The sequence below is a fragment of the Dunckerocampus dactyliophorus genome, chromosome 11 (assembly GCF_027744805.1).
Source record: "Dunckerocampus dactyliophorus isolate RoL2022-P2 chromosome 11, RoL_Ddac_1.1, whole genome shotgun sequence".
NCBI lineage: Eukaryota > Metazoa > Chordata > Actinopteri > Syngnathiformes > Syngnathidae > Dunckerocampus > Dunckerocampus dactyliophorus.
Window position 1 is genome coordinate 31,150,709 of NC_072829.1, and position 22,489 is coordinate 31,173,197.

At 42.0% G+C, this 22,489-nt stretch overlaps 2 protein-coding genes across 3 annotated transcripts in view; one reads left to right on the forward strand and one right to left on the reverse strand.

Annotated features, from left to right (window-relative positions):
• Positions 1–479: 479 nt before the first annotated feature.
• Positions 480–8,538, reverse strand: atox1 (antioxidant 1 copper chaperone). The gene is made up of 4 exons (XM_054792702.1): positions 8,394–8,538; positions 7,921–7,996; positions 4,196–4,331; positions 480–742 (listed from the first exon to the last, which is right to left on the reverse strand). Exons 1-3 carry the CDS (start codon positions 8,397–8,399, stop codon positions 4,207–4,209), a joined length of 207 nt encoding a protein of 68 aa, XP_054648677.1. The 5' UTR covers positions 8,400–8,538; the 3' UTR covers positions 480–742; positions 4,196–4,206.
• Positions 8,539–9,264: 726 nt separating this feature from the next.
• Positions 9,265–22,489, forward strand: part of slc36a1 (solute carrier family 36 member 1) — a 44,681-nt gene continuing 31,456 nt past the window's right edge. For both annotated transcript variants that reach the window (XM_054791846.1, XM_054791847.1), the window contains exons 1-8: positions 9,265–9,450; positions 11,299–11,399; positions 13,228–13,342; positions 13,443–13,533; positions 14,790–14,878; positions 15,020–15,109; positions 15,277–15,361; positions 16,982–17,209. In XM_054791846.1, coding sequence (XP_054647821.1) covers positions 11,366–11,399; positions 13,228–13,342; positions 13,443–13,533; positions 14,790–14,878; positions 15,020–15,109; positions 15,277–15,361; positions 16,982–17,209 — 732 coding nt within the window. In that variant the 5' untranslated portion in view covers positions 9,265–9,450; positions 11,299–11,365. The remainder of the gene's footprint in view (positions 9,451–11,298; positions 11,400–13,227; positions 13,343–13,442; positions 13,534–14,789; positions 14,879–15,019; positions 15,110–15,276; positions 15,362–16,981; positions 17,210–22,489) is intronic.

Below are 22,489 nucleotides of genomic sequence, written 5' to 3' on the forward strand. Positions count from 1 at the left end.
ACGCACTCACAGGGTTCAGTCTTGCTTGTGAAAAAAAACACAAAAAGAAGCGACAGAAGAAAGTTCATCTGTATTTCTAAACATATGTTTGGCTTTTGAAGTTTTTTGCGTGCATCAAGTGACCTGCACAAGCGCCATTTAGGCCAATTAGATGACTAACTTTTAGTTTCATTAACATTACATGAAGTTGTACAAACACACAATAAAAACTTTGTCAGCATATATTTGTATGTGACTGAAGAGTAGTGAACGTACTCTGATGGAGAAGAAACGAACAGCAGCTGTGGTTTCATGCTAACGTCAAACACAACACAAATGTGTTCCATGTTGAGGGTGAACGGACTTTATTACTCCAAAAGTGCTAGAAAAGGCCTGCTCATTAGCAGTTTCACAGCCAGGCAACAAAGACATGTTATATGCCAACAAAGGACTTTCTGAGGAGAAGATGACGTTTCAAGACTGATGACTGCTGTTAGTGAAAGCAGAGTGGATGTAAAAGTCATTAAACACATGATTTTCAGCACATTTACTGTCTTTTTTTTTTTTTACAGCTCTACGGTGGCATGGATGAAGGCGGGATGCCATTGTGGAAGAAATGGAAAAAGTGGTTTTACAGATGACACTGATGTCTACAATGACTTCTTGGCATTGCTCTGCAGTAGACCACACACTCATACAAGATTACTAAATTACCCCTTCAGCCAGCACTGCTTCTTCATTTTGCACCACAAGTGTCCAAATCCTTGAGAGATAAAACACATAAAATAAACCCCCACACTATGACAAACTCCACTGTGCAGTTGATCTTCTATGGCAAATAGACATCATATTGATTAATAAGCATCTGCATCATCTCTGGATGTGATCTCCACGTATATTTAATACAGGGGTGTCCAAAGTGCGGCCTGCGGCTGTTTTTTTCTTGGCCTGCTACACATTCTTCAAGAATAATTTAATCCATCCATATGTTTTCTATGCCGCTTATCCTCACTAGGGTCGTGGGTGTATCATTTAAAGAAAAAAAAAGGAAAAATCAGCAGAAATTATACAAGAATAAAGTAAAAATATTAGGAAGAAAAGTTGTAACCTAATGAGAAAATTTGCAATTTTATGAAAATAAAGTTGGAATATTATTAGGTGGAAAAATAACACCATTTTAGTAGCAATAAGTACAAATATTAAAGTCGCATATGAGAAAACAACAAATATATATATTTTTTTAATTAGGTTGCGGAAAAAGTTATGTTATTACAATAAAGGCAAAATATGGGAATAAAGTTATAACAAGAAGAAAATGTAAAGGAAGAAAGTTTAAATATTTAAAATAATATTTAAAAAAACGACAGCACAAATAGAAAAAAAACAGTTGTAATTTTATGAGAATAAATTCAAAATATATAACAGAAAACAAGAAAAAAAAGACAATTTCACGTGCATGTGTGCGTGCGTGGGTTTAAATTTCCCTCCACAGCATAACGTTCTGCACGCTACACTCCTCCATGCTGTCCCACATCCACCTCGCTGTCCAGTGTGTATGCACAGTGTGCCCCATCTCCATCGCCTTCACCTTTGGTCAACTTGCCGTTTCGTAGATTTTTTGTGTGCGCAGTTTTAGTGCTTTTTTTAATTTTATTTTATTTTTTTACAGCATATGAAGGATGTTACAGGCCGAGCCTGGCCCTTTAAGAAGAATAGCATTGTGGGAAGTTGAAGGTTGTATTTCTGCGCTTTAGCACAAGGCGGTGTCTCTCTCTTTTGTCTGCCCCGCCCATTGTCTTCTGCGGCCTGATTGTCAATCAGTCTGTTCGTGCCACCCTGCAGTGTCTACGCTAGCAAGTTTCTCCCGAACAAAACCCACAATGTCCACGAAACGTTCTGCACCCAAAAGGCAGATGAAGCCAACCGGCGCACAAAAAGTTGGACTTCTGGAGACTGAAGGAATGTGGAAGTTACGCGGCTGCAGGGCGCCATTACGCAATAAATGAATCTTCGGCTCAGAGGACGAGGAAAATAGCAACAATATTTTTTACAAGGATGCAGAAACACTTCAGTGGAGCGCCAGGACGAAGAGGCACGGTCAGAAGGTCAAATACGTGCGAGTCACTTAATAATTTCTTGTGTCCAACCTCGTAGGTTGATCATTAAAATTCAAAGGAAATGTGAACTTGGAGAGAAATGTGAGAAAATGTTCATGCTTGTCTGAGTGTATGGTTGGGGCTTTTACAGCCTTGAAACATATGTAATCATTGTAAAAAAATATAAAGTTGGCTGCTTTGCACATTTCACTTATTGAGGGCTATTTTGGGAACCTACCCCCCCCCCCACACACACACACATAAATGAGGGAACACTGTACATGCCAAGCTCTTATTAAATGCACCTCTGCCACCTTGTGGCTGTTGTGGCTTCAAACTACACTAACACACAATTGCGTAACCACTCGTAACGTATAAATACATCTTCACGATGGGCCGTTCGGGTTCATAGAAAGGCATAAATAAGTCTTTGCCATTGAATGAGTTAAGAATCATTTGAATACCTCAACTATACTTGCATACTCACCTGGTCTCACAACACCCAACAAATTATGAAGAAGTCCCAAAGGAGACTGTACTTCCTGAGAAGACTGAGGAAATTTGGCATGTCCACCACAATCCTGAGTTGCTTCTACAGATGCACCATCGAAAGTGTCCTTACCGCCTCCATCACTGTTTGGTACGGTAACTGTACAACACGTGATAGGAAGGCACTCCAGCGGGTGATCAAGACCTCACAGAACATTGTTGGGGCAGCCCTCCCCTCACTGCAAGACATTTATAAATCTAGAGTCCTACGCAGAACACACAACCTCATCAAGGACAGCACACATCCACAACACTCATTATTCACACTCCTACCATCAGGCAGACGCTACAGGAGTTTGAAGTCCAGGACCACAAGGCTGGCAAACAGCTTTTACCCACAGGCCATCAGGCTTCTCAATGAAGCACTCAGACACGCCACACGCAACACACACTCATAGCACTTTATTTATTTATTTATTTATTTGTATTATTTACTTGCATTAATGTCTCTTCTGTTGTTGTTGCTTAATTTCTTGGTATTTATGTATATGTGTTTATGTTTCTTATGTTCTTATTCTTTCTTGTGTTTTTCTTTCTTTTCCTTGGGAGAATGAACAGAATAAGATTTTCATTGCATGGTATAACTGCTGTTTTACCATGCACATGACAATAAAAACTCTCTTGAATAGTATTTAGTCTTTTGTGTTGACATCATTGAGAAGAGTAGTATTTTTTTTTTTTACTTAGAAAAGGGTTGATGACAAGGCAGTGGAGATCATCCTTGCAGACCCACTTGATGATGCATGAGGACAGTGGAGACATGCACCAGTCCAGTCCACATGATGTCCCACTGAAATCTTTGTTGATGGAACCCAACCCATTTCGTCCCAGACTGCTCTCACATTAACACAAGTACAAACGTTCATAACAGTTAACACCGAATTTGCCAATAAAACATGTACGTGATGTACACACATACGTAAGTCATCTTCCATTAACATCAAGTGTCACAGTAGTAGGATCAAAGTCCACCTTTCCACGTCATAGAAAGATTTAAAGACTCCACACATCAAACTGTCTGCTTGCGCCAATAAATCAATATTTATCAATAAATCAATTCTTACGCTTCTCCCTGCTTTGCACCGTAATGGTAACGGTGGTGTGCAAAGAATGTTGGGATATGATGGGCCATGAAGGGCGGTGTGATGAGGAGGACACATTTGGAGGAGCCTTCACGGACTTTCTAATTCAGATAGCCTTCGCATGGCGTGATGACGTCAGGCAGCCCACAAATGCGGACTAGTAGGCTGCCGACCCTGGATTTAGACACAGCCTAAATATCCAAGTGGCCCTTGCACCCTTTCATTTTTCAGTATATGGCCATCGCTGGAAAACATTTGGACACCCCTGGTTTAATGCATCCCTTCACCTTTTAGTATTCTGGGATGAACAAAGCGAAACAACGCTTGGACTTCAACCCAACCAGACTCAAGCGTTGTGCTTTTTGTCAACTGTTAAATGTTTCTAAATACATTTTTACTTCAGTCTCTCCCAGCAGACAAAAGCTAGCAGCTACTATTGACATTCATTGCAAGGCAGTGATGCAACACTGAGTGCACACATGGCATCACCTGGAGCTTCATCATTTGGTGCCGTTGTACTTGACCTCCTTTCCGCACTTCTTCAAGGTGTCCATTAGAAATTCGACGTCTTTGTCAGACTCGATCCAAACCAGCTGCTTCGGCAGGTCGATTTCAAACTTTACATCTGTGATGACAAAGGAAAGAACACAATGTGTTGATGTTTCATACCAGCACAAAAAACTACAACTGCAATCCATCAAGTAGTGCTGTTGAAATGAGTTACTGATCCGGGGCCTTGCACAAAAGTAGCATTCAGACATCCAGGATGGAAATGACTGAGCTGAGCCCAACTAAGCCAAAACACCCAGGCCAGGATGAGTAGACATGCATTAATCAAGCCAGGTAAAACCAGTCCCAGATCAGTATGCGTATGTGGCTTCATTAAACAGACCCCACTATCCATCACAGTCACCCATTCACCATGGTGTGTATACTTCAGGTTTCCATTCATTGTCTATGCCGCTGGTCCTCACGGGGGCATGCTGGAGTCTATCCCAGCCAATCGCAGGGCAAACAAGCATGCATGCTCAGATTCATACCTATGGACAATTTGAGTCTCCAATGAAGCTAACATGCATGTTTTTGTAAAGTGGGAGGAAACCGGAGTACGCGGAGAAAACCCACGCATGCACGGGGAGAACATGCAAACTCCACACAGAAATGCCCAAGGGAGAATCCAACCCACGTCTTCCCATCTCCAGACTGTGTGGCCAACATGCATTACAGAATACTATAAATGAATCTTCGGTTCATGGAGGACAAGGAGGAGGAGTCGTCAAATATGACGACAGGAGCAAAATGTTTTAACTAGGACACAAAAACGCTACAGTACAGCCGAACTGCGTCGGAACAAACAGGCTCAGTCAGAGGAGTGAAATACATGTGAGTCACTTCATAATTTCTTGTGTCCAACCTCATAAGTTGATCATTCAAATTGAAAAGAACATTTGAACTTTGACAGTGTTTAAAATGTGAGGACATGTTCATGCCAGTCTGAGAAAAGTGTGTAGAGTTTATGGTGAAGGTTTTACAGCCTTAAAACATATAGAATCACTTTCAACAGCTAAAGTTGGCTACTTGGCGGATTTCACTTATTGCAGGCTATTTTGGGAACCTATGCCCCTGGATAAACGAGGGAAGACTGTTGTTGAATGTGATCATGTATAGTGGGCAGTGGACTAATTACTGGTTTCCATTTATGGTGATTACTAGGGGTGTGACCGTCCACTAAAATATAATTTTGGTTCGGTTCAGTTTCTTGAAGTGCTCTGTTTGGTTAATTTTCAGGACAAAAAAGGCAGAAAAAAAAGACTTAAAATGCTTTTATTTTAAAAAATGCAAATAGAACTTTTTAAAATAAATAAAAGTGATCCATTTGGGTGATATTTCAAATAAATTTGAAAAATAATATTAAAATAAACTGTTGCATTTAAACATTGTGGTGAAATGTAATCACAGTTACAGTGAAATAGCTCTGTTGCACGTGAAGTCCAACCATCTGTCCTAAGTGAAATAGCGGACACGTGATAGCTCCTTGACAACATCACTTTTAACTTTTTCATAAAGTGCTGGTATAACTTTCAGGCTAAAGTGAGGACGTGATGGTATTTCGTAGCGAGGTTCAAGAACTTCAATCGCATAGTCATGGAAAAAATGATTAGACCACCCTTGTTTCTTCAGTTTATTGATCCATTGTAATGCCTGGTACAACTGAAGGTACATTTGTGTGCACTAATATAATGATAACAAATATAGCTCATAAGAGTGGAATTTAATATCTAGCAACTCCCATGGTTTTCTTGATAATAACCAAAATCACTTTGTATCAGGCATTAAAATGACCAAGAAACTGGAGAAACCAGGTGCTCTAATCATTTTTTCCATGACTGTACTTAAAGCCAGAGATCTCAACAACCGAATATGGACGTAATCTTGTGGCTATAAAAACTCCAATACCATGTGTTACTGCTTTGGCTCGGTCAGAGTTGCTTGCTAGAGGTTGTTTATATGCTGAAGTTATGGGTGTTTGCACTAAGCTGCTTTTCTTTCTTGTACATGTAACATTCACTGCCGGATCAGGCTAACTCCACAGAATAAATCTCCATGGTAAATTATGCCAGAACATATTCCACTCTTGTGCAACCAGACCATGGATACGTTGAGCCAGGATAACCAAGATATCCCAGCTTAATCCCTTATATGTAGAAGTGTGGTACGCAACTCCGCCTCAAGTTACGCCATTTCCACGCCTCCACTTCAACATTGAAGGTCAATGCAAAGTGACTCATGAATGTGACGTCCATAATTAAAGGGCCTTGACTGCATTGGAATCACAGCTGGGGGGAAGATGACGAGAATGGGAAATGGAGGTGGAACTACTAGAAAAAGTGTCATATTTGGAAGACACGGCTGCAGCATAACATAAAACAAAGATTGAGAGACAGCATCGTCATTGCTTTCCATTTTTAGTGAGCCTGTTTCTACATTTTTCCTAATTGATACCACATTTTCCTTGAATATACACTTAGAAAAATCAGTTTCATTTAAAGGTGGACACAAAGACTCCAAATGGGGATGAAGTTAAGTCGAAAATGAACTGCTGTAATTTCAGACGGATCGATACTAAACGTAATGATGACATGAACACCATCCAAATATTACTTAGAATTAATTAGAATTATTTTATAAGGCGCTAACGTTGTGTGTTAGTTCAAAGCACAACAAAAGAAAAGCCCATCATTTCTGGAAAAGGAAAGTGCCGCAATTTCCAGTGTTTAAGCCCCTACTTTTTTCTTAAACTTTGAAGGCTGCGGCTTATACAACAGTGAAGCTCATTGGTGGCTATGTTCTAATTCCGTGACATCTCCTTTACTTCAGAACTACTACTAATCCTTTAAATACTGTGCCTCTCACGGGTCAGTGAGGAAACGGCAGCTCTTTGACAGCAGCCAATCACTAGCTCTAAGTGAGCTCACGACAAGCTTGTCAACCCATTGGAAATCTCAGGAGGTCATTACTCAATATAACAGTCTGACTCATGGTGTCATCTTACAAACAACACTAAAGTGACCACACAGAAACTTAACACTCAAAGGGTAGCTACAAAATATACAAGTACCAATATGAGTTTAAAAAATAAAAATGCATTTAATCCCAGCAAAGCATTTCATTGGACATGGCTGCTGGGGTGCTGCAATGATTCATCAGCTGCCACCAGAGGGAGCCAGAGAAGCCCAGAGACCAGAGGGAGGCTCCTCTGGCTCCCTGTTCCCCTGCATCCATGTCCGTTGTAACTGGCCCAAACATGACCAGTGTGAAGGCACTCCTGTTAGTGCAAGGCTCCAATACAACACCTGCATCAACGAATTCTGTCTCAAACATAGAAAATAAAGCTGAGTTACATTTCCAGTGAGGTATTCATGTAACAAGATGTGTATTATTACTGTTACACCAACGGTGTAAGAAGGAGAGGTTCCGCAGGTCCTTCATACCGACCGCTGTCAGGCTCTACAACACCTGCACCACTTGAACCATGTGTCATTTTGTATTCTTTACTTGCGTATCTTGCTTGCTACTGCAACAACTGAATTTCCCTGCTGTGGGATAAATAAAGTACAATACAGTTACTGCGTATTTCTAATACTTCCACCCTCTCTTGCATTTTGTGATAGAGTGCAGTTCCTGACCGTTGCATGAAGATGATGACGACTCACCTCCCAGCTTGCTGAGGATTCTGCTGACAGCTCCTGAGCATCCTTCACACGTCATAGTCACAGCAAACTCGTGTTTCTGTCAGCAAGTCCTGTTAGTTCACACACTGGAGGATACTTAAACTTAAACCTTCACTTATTCAACTGTGGCTGCTATCAACCACATGCTAAGATTACTGTTGCACTGCCACGATTCACAAACACAGACTACTTCCCGGGAAGAGACTTGGTTATTTGCGCGTCATACATGTCTTTAAAATCACATAAACACGCTGTCTCGCTCTTGTGGGCGAACAAAGTGTGTGAAAACAGTTAATCTTGTTTATACAATAGCTTCAACACACCGTTAAGTAACGAATGCTAAATTCCTACTTCGATAGCTAGCTTGCACCCTGCGTGCTAGCTGAGAGACGTGCTAATGCTAAACATGCTACGTCATGGTGACATGATGTTATTTCGTCAGAAGAAGAACTCACGGTCATGTTTAGGATGATGTGGCGCAGCAGTCAGACTGTCTCAACGAAGACGGACTTTTCCCACTGAGTGACTCACAATTTATGCAAACATCTACCACCTCATTCCGGTTTACGTGTCAAGTTAACTTTATCTGGAAAAAAGGGCCTATTTTTCCGGCGGTACTCGGCAGTTGCATTCCATATTTATGTTAATTCTCAGTATGAATAAATGCAAATAAAAACTTAAATTTATAAATATGCGTATTTATTCATTAAAAAAACAAGCTGTTACAATTACAAAGCACCATAACAAATCTTTACGATACTTTTATTCTGTTAAAATTTACAGTTTCCGGTTCTTGTTTTATGATATTTGAGCCAACTTGATGTTGTCCTTTTCAGTCAGTCCTGTATATTCAGTCCATTTCAACAATTCAATCACTGTAATCACTGTCGTATTCTTATTGAAATAATAATTCGTCCTATAGAAATTCGTAGGTTTTTTTCTCCATGCCCCCTCCGGGGCTCTGTACTTTTCAAAACAGGCATTAGTAAAAAAATATATAATTAAATTAAATTAAAAAAAATGAGTGGAGAAAAAAATAACTGTTTCGAACAAAACATAACGTGATGGAAAGAATGTTGTGACATTTAGGTGACTATATCTATAAAATACTATCTTATCAAGAGGCCATGACGTTTGCATCGTAAATGACTTGCGCGACTGTAGTTAGTTAAACTTCAAGCATGTTTTTTCAATAGTGAAATTCGAAAATCTGAAAATCTAATAATATAAAAACGGTGTCGCTCCGTTGCTGTGATTTAAGACAAAATCCAAATTTATAATCCGTATCTATGACAACATTGTATTTCTTTCTTCCGGGTTCGTGTCACATGACATGGCGGCTGGCCCGCCTTCAGTGGGAGCTCAAGAGTCGTCCTGATCGCTGCTGTCTGCCTTGCTGCGATTTCACCCACCCACGACAGCAGCATGACACAACCAGGTCTTTGTGGACGTTAACCCTCCACCACAGACGCACCACCGAGGCCAAGAGGCGAGAGAGACGGCTTCTCCGAGGTAAATTCAGCGCTGTTCGAGCTCCGTGTTGACGGACACAAAGATGGCTCAAGTCGGCTCGTCTGGCGGGGGTCATTTTTATAGCTAGTCTGCCCTTCCTCGACTGTCAAAACAAGCCAGCATGCAAGGAATGTGCTTTTTAAAATATATATGATTGGTTTTTACGCGTTACTCACCACCACAATATTGGCTTCAAATGCTATTTTGATAATTGGATCCTCTCTGATTGTTCGCGCGTCTATTTTGGGCTAATGGCAGCCACTGTACGTGCATGCTCTATTTATCGTTACCACACAGCACAGGATCAAGCTTTCTAATTAGATAGCATTGTTGGGAGTTTTCTGGCCAGATCCCAACAGGGATTCACCTTCAGGCCGCGTCAATGGAAGTGACACACGCCTGGAATGGTTTTAAATAACAAGATTAGAGGTTTTAGATGCTCGGTGTGTCTTTATGTGCGCGTGTGCGCGCGCGCTAGAGGTTCGCCATAGGCCAGTCGTCCTCATCAGGAAACATTTCAACCAAACAAAGATGAAATGATGTGTTTGTCATCAGCAAACACTGCAGGCTGCAACTGATTCCTCTTGTCAAGTTGACATTATGTTAGCATGTTTATTCAGCCAGCACACTGTAAGGCGTGACAAGTCCCTCATACATTATATTTCACATGCCACACACACGTTACACTGCATTTGATTTAGGGTGTGTTCACACTCGTCAGCTGTGGTCCGGTTAGATCGAATGTGAGCCAGTTCCCTCTGCTAGCGCGGTTCGTTTGGTCAAGTGTGTACGCAGTCGAGGACCGAAGAGGGGGACCGAGACTGGCTGAGAGATGGGTCTCGGGCCGCGTGCCAGCGCATTTGAGTCCTGAGTGAGGCAAGTGTGAATGCCGACTGCACCAACAGACCAAAACACATTCCCTGCTTTTGCTGTGATAATTAGGCCCCAATTGATATGAACTTTTGGGGGCCAATTCCCATATTAAGGGATAAAAAAATGCAATAGTATGAGATAGTATGAGCTATCCAGATATATGATACAGATCAGTGGTTATTATTGTGCCTGTTGTGAGATCATTTAAACCTGCAATAAAATCCGGTTGCTCTAGTCTGGTGCTTCGCTGGTGATCTCACTGAACAATTACTGACACCTAGCGACCAACGTGGAATCCGTTGGAACGTACGAATGTGGGGTTCGTACATTATAGCCATCTAATTTATCTTATTTATTATGTATTACGTAATGACATGAATAACATCAAATTAAAAGCACAAATGAATGCCAACCCACCATCCACCAGTTCTAGTTCCAGCCAAGTTTTTCCATAGAGATGATTACATGGCTGTTTGACGTGTGTTGTAAAAGGCAGTGTGCTAGCATGAATTAACTTGAGACAAATGTGCACATTAGCACTCAATAAGTCATCCAAACTTACCTTTATGCATTCCCACATAGTATCAGCATTTGACACCAAATATGAGGTGAAAGAAAAATGGTACAAATACAGTAGTAGTCTATCTGTGTTAGCATACGCACAATGGACACGCGTCAAGTGACACGAATGTAACAGAGAGAATCCGGCCACTTTTCAAACTAAAACATAAAAAAAAATGAAATAATGGAAATTATTTTTTCTTTCTGTGCGGCCCGGTACCAAATGACCCAAGGCCCGGGGGTTGGGGACCACTGACCTAAGGGACAGCCAACCCCCCTGTCCAGGCCCAAGCCAAGTACTGTAGTTGGCTGCAAGGGGTGTTTATTCAGTCACTATTTAAAGGTAAACATGGAGTGAGCTGAGAAAGAAGATGGATGAAATGTGTCTCCATCTTCTGAATCTTTCTGGCACAGACATCAATGTTGCACTCGCTGACCTCCTGCCTGTCACACCTGTGAGTTTGGGAGACGCAACGCAGACATGATGTCCTCCAGTGATGACGTTCGAGGAGAAGGTATGAAGATTTCTGTTTCTTCTAAATGGGTGCACTGATTAGTAATTAGTGTAGTAATTATATTGGTAATTAGTCTTCATTGAACAACTGCAGACTCACCTTCTGGTTTGGGTGTAACTGACAAAGAAGCCACCCTTAGTAAGGATCACATCAAGAGTGTGCCCCCTGCTGTGGGTGGGTTCAGTCACATGCTGACTTAGTGATACATAAAGGTTGCAGAAGACGTTCTAATGTTACGAGTCAAATATTATAAAATCATATTTATGAGAAAAATATTACAAGGAGACATTTGAAATAGTTGGAAAAAAATGTAATTTTACCAGGATAAAGTGTATCAAGAGGAAAAAGTGGTATTGTAATGAGAAGGTGGATCAGTCCCTGAATGAACATTCAGTAGATACCTGGGACGTGAACGTTAACCGTGTATGCATCAGTCATCTCCAAGCTGCGGCGATGTATGGCGACATCCTGGGTGGGGGTGTGGGTTTCCCTCATTGGTGTTTCAATGATAGGCCGACGACACCTCGAAAGCTCATCGACAACACCAGGTGTGCCCCCCTTTGCTTTCAACCCTTCTGTGGCGCTGATGTTACTTTGTGGCCCAGGAGATGTCTCGCCTTTTCACCCAGAGCTCCTGAGAAGGCTTTGATGGTTTGGTGTTGGGCTTGGCCTCCAATTCCCAGATCATCGAGCAGTCTGATGATAGACTTGCCCACGAAGCCTCTGCAGCTCACTTCCACGGCACAACCCTTGGCTCCCCATCCTCGTTTTTCAGCATCATTTGCCAGCACGGTGTACTTGAGGGTCCTTCACAGCATCGTCCCAGGGCACAGTGAGCTCAATGATGTGAACTCTCGGAGGTGTGGCGGACCAGAGCACGAGGCCTGGTCTCAGATTATTTCAGAAGGAGGTTAAAATATTTGGACAATTAAAAAAAAAAAAATACAATAGCAAAAATGGGGAAAAAGAGCAAAGGTAACAATATTGTTAAGAATTTGAATGCACTTTTCCACTTATATCACAAAGTTGAAATGCATTTTTTTGTCTCGAAAGGCCCTTGCATCATTTCATTTTTCACTATGTGACCCTTGCTGGAAAAGGTTTGGACACCCCTGCGTTGGATGGAAACGATGGCCTTTTCATTTCTCAATATTTGCAAGTCCACGCTCCAAATTTCTGCTGTCAGCTGTCATGTGATTGTGGGACCTGGCTGGCCCTCGGTTTCACTTCAGCTGTTAGGTTTTCACACCATGAGTGCACATTTCTCCTGCCGGTGCTGAAATGTGCAGTCATGTGGTTATCTCATTGACACCATCACAGTCTCACTTCCTGTTGTGCTCCAGTGTGATGCTGACAGCCACACCTGTGTGGACTGGTCCAGAAACACTTCTATCAGCAAACCTGCTGCTCACAACTTCTGCTTGGATTTCTTTTTTTTTTACATGTTTAATCCCATGCTTGAAGCATTCAAGCCTAGCCTGCAGGAGGTCAATTTATTTGTATTATTTACTTGCATTAATGTCTCTTCTGTTGTTGTTGCTTAATTTCTTGGTATTTATGTATATGTGTTTATGTTTCTTATGTTCTTATTCTTTCTTGTGTTTTTCTTTCTTTTCCTTGGGAGAATGAACAGAATAAGATTTTCATTGCATGGTATAACTGCTGTTTTACCATGCACATGACAATAAAACTCTCTTGAATCTTGAATCTTGAATTCAAAGAGATTGTGAGCATTGTGTTTATTCTAGTAAGCTGCAGAGAGCATCATCATATTGGGTCATGTTTTGTATAATACCTCACAAGGTTTGTCCTCTCCTTTCGTCTGCAGGGTCTCTGCTCTCTGATCAGAACCCATCCGAACTGGATGCTCTGTGTCCTTCCCCTCCAGGACCGTCCAGACCACAGCGCGACTATGAGAGGATCGGAACACAGACCGGAACCTCGTATGTGTCAGAAAATGGATTCTTGTGTTAAAAGTCACCTGTAGAGCAGAAATGCATTCAGGTCTTTCTGTAATGTAGAATTTATTCTGGTTCTTTCTAGTTTTTGCCAGACCCTGATCCACCTGCTGAAGGGGAACATCGGTACCGGGCTGCTGGGTCTGCCCTTGGCTGTCAAGAATGCAGGGCTTGTGGTGATGTATACTTTTAATTTATGACTTTAGAAAACAGATGCTAACGCTGACTTCTGTTCATAGAACCCTGAAAAATGAAAGGATGCGGAGGCCACCTTGCATCTTTTAAACCAACCCGTGTAGATACACAAATGTTTTTATTAGGACTGTCAAAAGTAGCACGTTAATGGCGGGATCTGATTTATTTCCTTAACTAGAAAAGCACTCACTGTTGATACACGACACTGCTGATGGGAATGTCACGCAATTTCACATCAAAGAAGGCAAACGATCCCTTTAATAGAGACACATATACCGTATATAATAATAATGTCCTGTCTTTTATCTTGCAATCAAATACAGGAAAAATGAGCATATTTCAGGCATAGTTGCAAATGGTGATGAATACATCTGAAAACTGGATTCATCTGATTCAAAGTTGCAATCATTTAACAACCCTAGTTTTGATATGGAAAGAAAAAAACATTCAGGCGGCATCTCCGCTACAAAACATATTAATCATATGAACTTAAGCAACTGAGACAACAATAAAAAATCTTGTTTTATTTAATTTCATTTTATTTTATAAAAATGTCTATTTTTGACACGTGGCTTGCTCCTCCTCCCCCAATTACATGAGATTAACTCTCCTTCTTGGTTGAACATGTAATGGTAGGGGAACTACTGATCATCATTCAATGGCTCTGCGGGGCTGCAATCTATCTGTGGTGTTGGGTTGGGGGCGGGCATTGTCTCATTTGCATAATTGACCATGACGTAAAACTCTGACCGTAGTGGAGATCGGCTCAAACCGAGCATTTTGGGTTGGCGTCATAAGAACATGATGTCATGTTTTTTACCTTATTTAGCAACACAATATGAAGCTCTTGGCATGCACGGTGGTGTAGACACGTGTGTGTGTGCCTAATGATGCTCATTACTATAAACCAACAATGATGATGTTCCCTGTGCTGTGTAAGCAAGTCTAATATCACACTACAGTATATTGATGAACGGGGGTCCACCAGTGCATGCCCAAGTCAGCTGCGGTGCTAGGATCTGTGCTAAGAAGCAGAGCTATGATGCTATCTACTGTACAGAGTTGGAACAGCAGGCTACACAGACAGCCTAATTCTAAAGGCGGTCCGTTGCAAATAGATAAAACAATGACTGAATGGGACACAGTGATGTTTATTGTATGATTTTGCAGCTTATGAAACATGTAAGTGGTTTTAAGGAAATATTGCTTATGGGACGTCCTCCATGTGCCCATCCAGCTGGGACCGGTCAGCCTGCTGTGCATGGGCGTCATCGCAGTGCACTGCATGAGGGTGCTGGTCGACTGCTCTCACCACCTCAGTGCAAAGTAAGCTGGCCCTTACATACTTGTGTGTACTTGTACTTGTATAAGCTTGCTACTTTGCAACCGGAGCGTGGTGTTGGTATTACGTTGTGTGCTGGTCAGCTGACTGTGTTGTCTTCGTCTAATGAACTTTGTCTGTTGCAGGATGAACAGACAGTCTCTGACGTACGGGGAGGCGGTCCAGTACGGCATGGAAAACGTCTCGTGGCTCAGGAGACACTCGCAGTGGGGAAGGTAGGAGTCTTTGAATTCACGTCCTCCATACACATCGCAGTTGTTTTGTTGGTTAAGCGAAGTCAGGAAATGCCCTGATAGCATAACCTCCTGTGCTGTTGGCTCAGCATGTACTGATAGGTCTGTGTGTGTGTGTGTGTGTGTGTGTGTGTGCTTCTCGCTCTTAGGCGGACCGTGAACTTGTTTCTTATCATCACCCAGCTGGGCTTCTGCTGCGTCTACTTTGTCTTCCTTAGCGACAATGTCAAGCAGGTGCTCTACACACACACACACACACACACACAGCAGGACACTACAGTATACTATGCCAGCACCCTCCACATACTGTACATATCAGTGTGATCTTTGACCGGTGACGTCAGGCAGCTGCGTGAACCTGAACTTAAAATCACAAAAACTGAAAAGTAAACCTTTTTTTTAAACTATTGACGATTCAGCACATACGTGACCCAGGTCACATGTAGAAAGTTCCACCTGCAGTACCGGGTGTGACCACTAGATGGTGGCGCCTGTCTACTGTCAAGCTGCACTCACCTAACCTTAAAGCAGTGGTTCTCAATTATTTTCTGTGCAGAAATGTTTCTGCACCTCCCTCCCCCCCATTTGAAATACTATTGAGAAATCGATCACGTCTTTATTTATCTGGATTGTACAGACTGAAAACAGCGAAATGCAACAAAATGGAGAAGAGTGAAGCATAAAAGCCTATTCAAGAGTCAAATTGCATGCTGAGTATGACAAATTTATCCATGCTATCATGAATGTACTGTTGCTACATGCTCACAGCATGGATAGAAAACCACTAAACCTTGTTGGAGTTGGTGTTTGTAGGCGGCTTAGGTGTGTCCATGACGTGCAGTAATGAGCTGCCTTGTTTTTTTAGAAAGACGTGTGTATTCATATCTCACATAAGGATTGTAGATGATGGGCAAAATAAAATAAAAAAGTGCACTTTTCGGTGGACTCTTTTTCCATAGAATGTACGCCTGTTTGGTAATGACCAAATGAAGACTTTGCTCCGCACTGCTGAGAAGAAAGAATAGCAATGAATAGTTTCCTTGAAGTAGCCTCATCATGTCCTCACATTGCTGCTTCACGTGACGTCACATCCGATTGTTGCCAGCCCCGCCTTAAAGAGATGGGGGGCAAACAAGCTTCTTCGTAACTACACCTCATGTAAAATCACAGCACACTCCCTTCTCGCATGTGGAAATTTACTAAGACAGTCCATCATAACAGGAAAAAGGTTCAGGAAACAAACAAAAAACGCAAACAAGCCACCTTTCTCTGCGTTTGCTAACCTCGTCGCTGTCGTCGAGTGGAGCCAAGTATGGACACGCTTCTAGTTAGCTGTGAGCAACAAGAAGCGTGATTTCTACTAAAATGAAAGTTAAACCATTGTCAGACGTGGAAAATGTTAAATGCAGAAATACTTGCCACCTGGAAGAATGTCCACGGAGAAGGCAGGGTCTGGGACTTCCAGCAACACTGTGTGAAATTTGTCTGAAACTTGGCTATGGAGCTGAGACTTTGCCAAACAGTGCACTGAAGTGATGAAAGGCACATACAAGAATGCACTCATGCAAACTGATTGGGTGTAAGAAGGCAAATAGATATGTCAGAAACATTCTCTCCATGTCGTCTGACGCTGAAGATAAGCTTCCACTGCTTTTCCATCAACTATTTGATGTTTTCATGCATCACACCACGTACGCTCACACAAATCATTTCAACAACAAGCGCCGTTGTTCGCTTTAATCTCCAAAATATTGTGTGTATGTGGCCGTATCTAATGCTCGTCTGCTCACTAGAAGTGAGGTGGACTGCCTCGAGGTCACATGGTTGAAACCCTGCAGTTGTGTCTGTCTCCAGGTGGTGGAAGCAGCCAACGCCACCACCTTCAGCTGTCAGATCAACAACACCAACCAGACCCAGATCATGGTCCCCAGCTTTGACTCCCGCCTCTACATGCTCTGTTTCTTGCCCGCATTCATCCTGCTGGTCTTCACCCCCAACCTGAAGTACCTGGCGCCCCTCTCGCTCATCGCTAACCTGGTCATGGCTGCCAGTCTGGTCCTCATCTACTTCTACTCCATCATGGTAAGTACCTCACGCACACTGGGGGTGTCACAAGATCTCACGAGATTAAAATGTGACCTTTCTCGTTCAGAAAAAAATGTCAGGTGACGTGAGTTGCACAGTATCTTTTTTTCATACTGATACCGATAACCGTCTGCTTCTCAAGACCGATATGATACTGATAACAATAACTTTTTACTTTACTTTGAAAAATTTAGATTTAAGTGTAGGTAAGAAGGTAAGAAGGACTGGAATGGTTGGTTTGTCCTCATCAAATGTGAAATTACTACGACCACATCACTACTACCAGGAGAACCAGAGTATAGAGGGGGAGGAGCCACCTGCTGTGGCCCAGAAAGGTACACTGTATTCGGACACACGCTCCGAGGAGCCGCTGTGATGCCACAGAGGTCTCTAGGTCTCGTTTTTGCGCTTTTCAAACGCCGCAGTGCTGGTGTTTCAGGTGGCTGATGAGGTTTTTTTTATGTGCTCCATGAGGTTTTTGTCCCTCTCATTGCGGTGCATTTGGTACAACTAGCACGCAAAATGTCTTTCCCTGAAAGTGAATGTTTGTTTAAAAGCGAGCTCAGGAGAAGTTACGGCAAGCCCTTAATGTCACAGGCAGGAGAAAAAAGGAGCCCTTGATTTGCTCACCTGCACCGTACGGGTAAACTTGCCTAATTGGAGCGTTTTTTTAAATGATCAGTTATTGGAGCTATTTGGAATGTTGTTGGATTTATCGGTATGATGTCATAATTCCCTCATAATTATCAGTCCGATCATTATCGCGCACTCCGACTTGCGATAATAAAAACTAAATAAATCATACAATCCTGCTTGTCAGGAAGAGGTTTCACTCTGTGCATGGGTTCAGCACATAGATGCTTTGTAGAACAACAGCTTTCATAGAAAGCTTTGTAAATTGTTCAAATCAAATTCTTCTTCTTTGTGGGTTCATTACAACTAACCTGGCGCCAGACGTGGTTGCAAAGCGCCGGCCAGAGAGACCTGGCAGACCACATTCTGGAGCTAGACCTGCTAAGTGGAAAAGGGCTGTGAGATACTCCAGCAGACATTTGTATAAAAACCCACTTGTCCGTTTGTGACACTTGGAAAAAGCGTTTGAGCGCAGGCGCTGAATTGCAAGCAGTTTGATTGAATATTTTAATGGCTGAAGGGATTTCTTCTTTTTCTAAGTTTACAGTACATTTCTTTTTGCACGCATGCCAGGGTGCAGGACACCAACCCTGAAGCATTTTCCCCACTTTGGCGCTTCTGTGGATTCACAGGTTTCATTTGAACAACAGGTGGCAGTAGCGTGTGTTTAGGGTGGCAAAAACAAGTGACTTATACCCACTGTTGGGCTAATTACAGTCAAACCTGTCTATAGCGGCCACTAGCGGGAGTCTGCAAAAGTGGCCGCTATAAACAGGTGGCCTCTATAGACAGGTTGGCGTCCAGTTTGAATGTTGACCAGTAGAGGGAAAAAAAGGGGGGGAAAAATAATAATAATGTTGACCAGTAGAGGGCACTGCGACTGCGGATAAAAGTTGTACAGCACTACTAGGCTTGTTATTATGATGGTTCATGGTTCATGGTTTTAATCCTGAACATGCATGAGTCAAACAGTAGCACATCACATAGTACAATTCACAATTTTGCATGTGCAAAAAGGAGTAGGAAGAAGCAAAGCTTATTTAATCCTACCCCTCATCAGTTTCACATCAGTTGCAATACATTTATTCACCTCTTGTTCTTCCAAGTGTACTTTGTAGGTCTACATGACAATGTAGTGCAATCATAGCCAAGGTTTTTACTTACTAAAAGGAAGCTAGAGGCTTAATAATAACTGATAGAATATATCCACGACCCACAGAACAAAGCTGTGCTAGTAATGTCGTACGCTTGTTTTTAATATTTTACTTTTTATACGGCAGACAGCTTTAGTTCATCAGGAAGTGACGGTGGGCGTCCCGAGCAGGAAAGCTAGGCTCAGTGCTAACTGTGAGTTTGGAGAGAGTTGGGAAGTGTGTTTATGTTGGCGTGGATGTAAAGTCCTGCAGTGTTCTCCGCTGTTAATAAAGCCATTAAAGTGCATCGGCGACGTGAGTCTCTCCTTCCCCACAACAAGCGGCATTACAGTATTGACCAGTGCACACCAGGAAATAAACGGTGTCATTTCTTGCAGGCATTGCCGGGACAGCTATGTAGTGGGGCTTGTTTAACCTTTGCCTTGTGGGCAAGCAGGAAGGAGAGACGATGCTGAGAGATGTGTGTGTGTTCTGAGCTGCTGTCTGGTGGCCGCGTTCAATAAATAAAGTTGGCAGAAGCAACAGGAGAAGTTTCCTTCTTTGCTTCGGAGCTGAATAACACTGACAAGTTAACAGACTAGTAGCGAACGGAAAAGAAGACGGCTTTGTTTGTGTCGAATACAGAAGATGAGGACTTTGATGGATTTGTGGATGAGGATTGATGAAAAATAACGTGAGTACATTCTAAAATACTTCAATTAAGTACAACCGAACTCAGTTTTGCTCCCGCTGCCGCATGCATGCTAGCGTATGTTTTTTTTTTTTTTATTGTAGCGTCGCTGGGAGCACGTCCTGTTCCCAGCCTACTTTGCGGTAATGTTTTGGTGCAAATGCTCTTAAAGTTACATGTTTGACCAGGAAATAGCAAGCTCAAAAGAAGACGGCTTTTTCATGTGGAACAACTGACAGTTTGTGTGGATCTTGTGAATGATTGTGACTGAGCTAGGACTCAGTAATTAAAGTCTACACACGACGGCTTCATTGATTGAAAAATGAAACTTTTTTGTGCATGAAGCTTCTACTTGAGTTGGTAATTTGGCCGCTATATGCAGTCAGATATTGACCAAGGGAGACAAAATGAGTGGCCGCTGGCCGCGTTGGACAGGTGACTGCTATACACAGGGTCTATAACATGTAAATTTGCTGCGGGGGATTTTTCAGTGGCTGCTTTAGGCAGGTGGCCGTTTTATAAAGGTGGCCGCTAAGACAGGTTTGACTGTACTTTCAAAAAGAAACAAGATATAGTTACTAGTTACTTTCTCAATTCCTTTATAAGCTGCATATGTCCATGTTGTAAAGTGGCATATTGGGGCGCGCACGAGTCCGTGAGGACCAGGCAGCTCCTTATTTGACAGAAGCCAATCATCAGGTATGAATAAACTCAACGTGAGCTCGTCAAGCAATTGCAAATGAATGGAGGTCATTAGTCAATATAACAGTCTGACTCTCGGTGTCATCTGACAACATTAAACTCAACATAAACATAAAACAGCACTCGTTATACGTTATACGTTATACCTCAGAAATATAGAAGCATGTATCAATACAAGTTGAAAATGAAAAACACCCAACATTTGAAATATAATGCATTTTGTTTGAGAAAAACATTTCATTGGAGGAGCATAGAAAATGGCATTGCAATGCTGCCTCAGGGGATCCGGAGCTGAAAGCCCAGAGGGAAGCTGACATCATTGCAGCACCCCAATGAATGCATTGCTCAGACGCAATGCATTATGGGAAAACTTTAAAATGTTGGGGGGGTTTTTTGTATTTTTAAACTAATATTGGGACATGTTTGTATATTTGTATATACAGCCTTAGAGTGTTCCGTTGCTGTGTGATGAGTGTAGTGTTGATAGTGAAGTGTTCTTTGAAAGATGGCACCGTGAGTCAGACTGTTATGTTGTCAAAGTGGTATACAAGTATATGCTGATAGCTCGCTGATAGCAAACGCTTGATTGCAGTTGTTGCTGCTAAGGGGGCCCAACCACTTATTAGCTTTAGGGGGAAATCACTTTTTCACACAGGGCCATGCAGCTTTGGATGTTTTTCTCCCTTAATAATAAAAAGATTCATTTAAAAAGTGCATAACGTGTTGACTTGTGTTGTCAATGACTAATATTTACATTTGTTTGATTTGTCTGAAACATTTGAACGTGACAAACATGCAAAAAAAAAAGAAGTCAGGAAGGAGCAAACACTTTTTCACACCCCTGTATGTGAAGTTCTACAAAAATGTTTTTTTTTTCCCTCATAACGAGTTTATCTCTTTAATACTTTTTTCCTCATTCTATTTCGATGTTTTTCTCTTAATATTTTGACTTTATTTTATTAAATTTTAGCTGTTTTTTCCATTTCTGCTGTTTTTATGAAATGTTCAAAGCATTTCAACTGTCTTGTAAATTGTCTTCTTCCACCCTTCCAGTCATGTCGTCCTGTCTCACTAGTTTCAGGAGGATAATGTTCTTCTGTGAAGTTTCAGGCAAGGAAATGATGTGCGTCATTATTATGTTCACTTTTAAACAGACGCCCTTCTTTTTCTCTCCGTGTGCTGCGATTGTATTTAACCTCACTGGTGATTGTGTTGTTGGCGTGTTATGGATAACATCCCAGCTGGTAGTGACGGCGAGTGCAGATTACCTGCCTGCAAAGCGTTCCATCATTCAGCTTCTGCCCTTTGCGGATACACACAAGCCCAGAAAGGGGAAAAAAAGCAATTTCTTGCATCAGAGGCTGTTCAAAGAGTCAGCACTTAGCTGTGTGAGTTGGCTGGTGGCTGAGGAGTCACCTGAGCCATGAATGTTGGGATCTATGACATAATGAATGCAACCTAATGAGCTCCGGGTCCAAAATTCACTCTTTAATAACATCAAATTGCTCATTGCCCAGTTTCTCACAGTACTGCAATCTATTTGTGGTGGTGGTGGGACGCAAGTGCATCTGATTTACACAACTGGCCGTGACACGCGTGTATGCAATCATGATGGACGCTGTAGGAGAGGATTAATCTTGTGGAAGACAACAAGTGAGTTAAAAAAGCACAACAAACATGCTTAAAGCTACAAATGAACTTCCTCTCATGTCATAGAAAATGATTGACCAAAACATACGGAAAATGAGAAAACATTAAGTGAAAAAGAATCATTCTCTTCTATTTCAGAGGTGTCCAAAGTGTGGCCCCGCAGCTGTTTTGTTCTTGGCCCGTCACACATTCTGAACATGTTATTTAACAAGAAAACAAAACAAAAAAAAGTAATTTCCCAAGAATGAAGTCAAAATATTCATTGAAAAAAGTTGTAATCCAACAAGATCATATCAATCCACAGATCATATCAATGCGGTGGACACCGATATCAAATTTACTCGCGAGGACGCTAAAGAGAACCAACTAGCCTTCTTAGACTGCAAGGTAATTATAGGAGAGGACAGACAGCTACTTACAGAGGTCTTTAGAAAGGCCACACACACTGACCAATACCTGCTTTTTGAA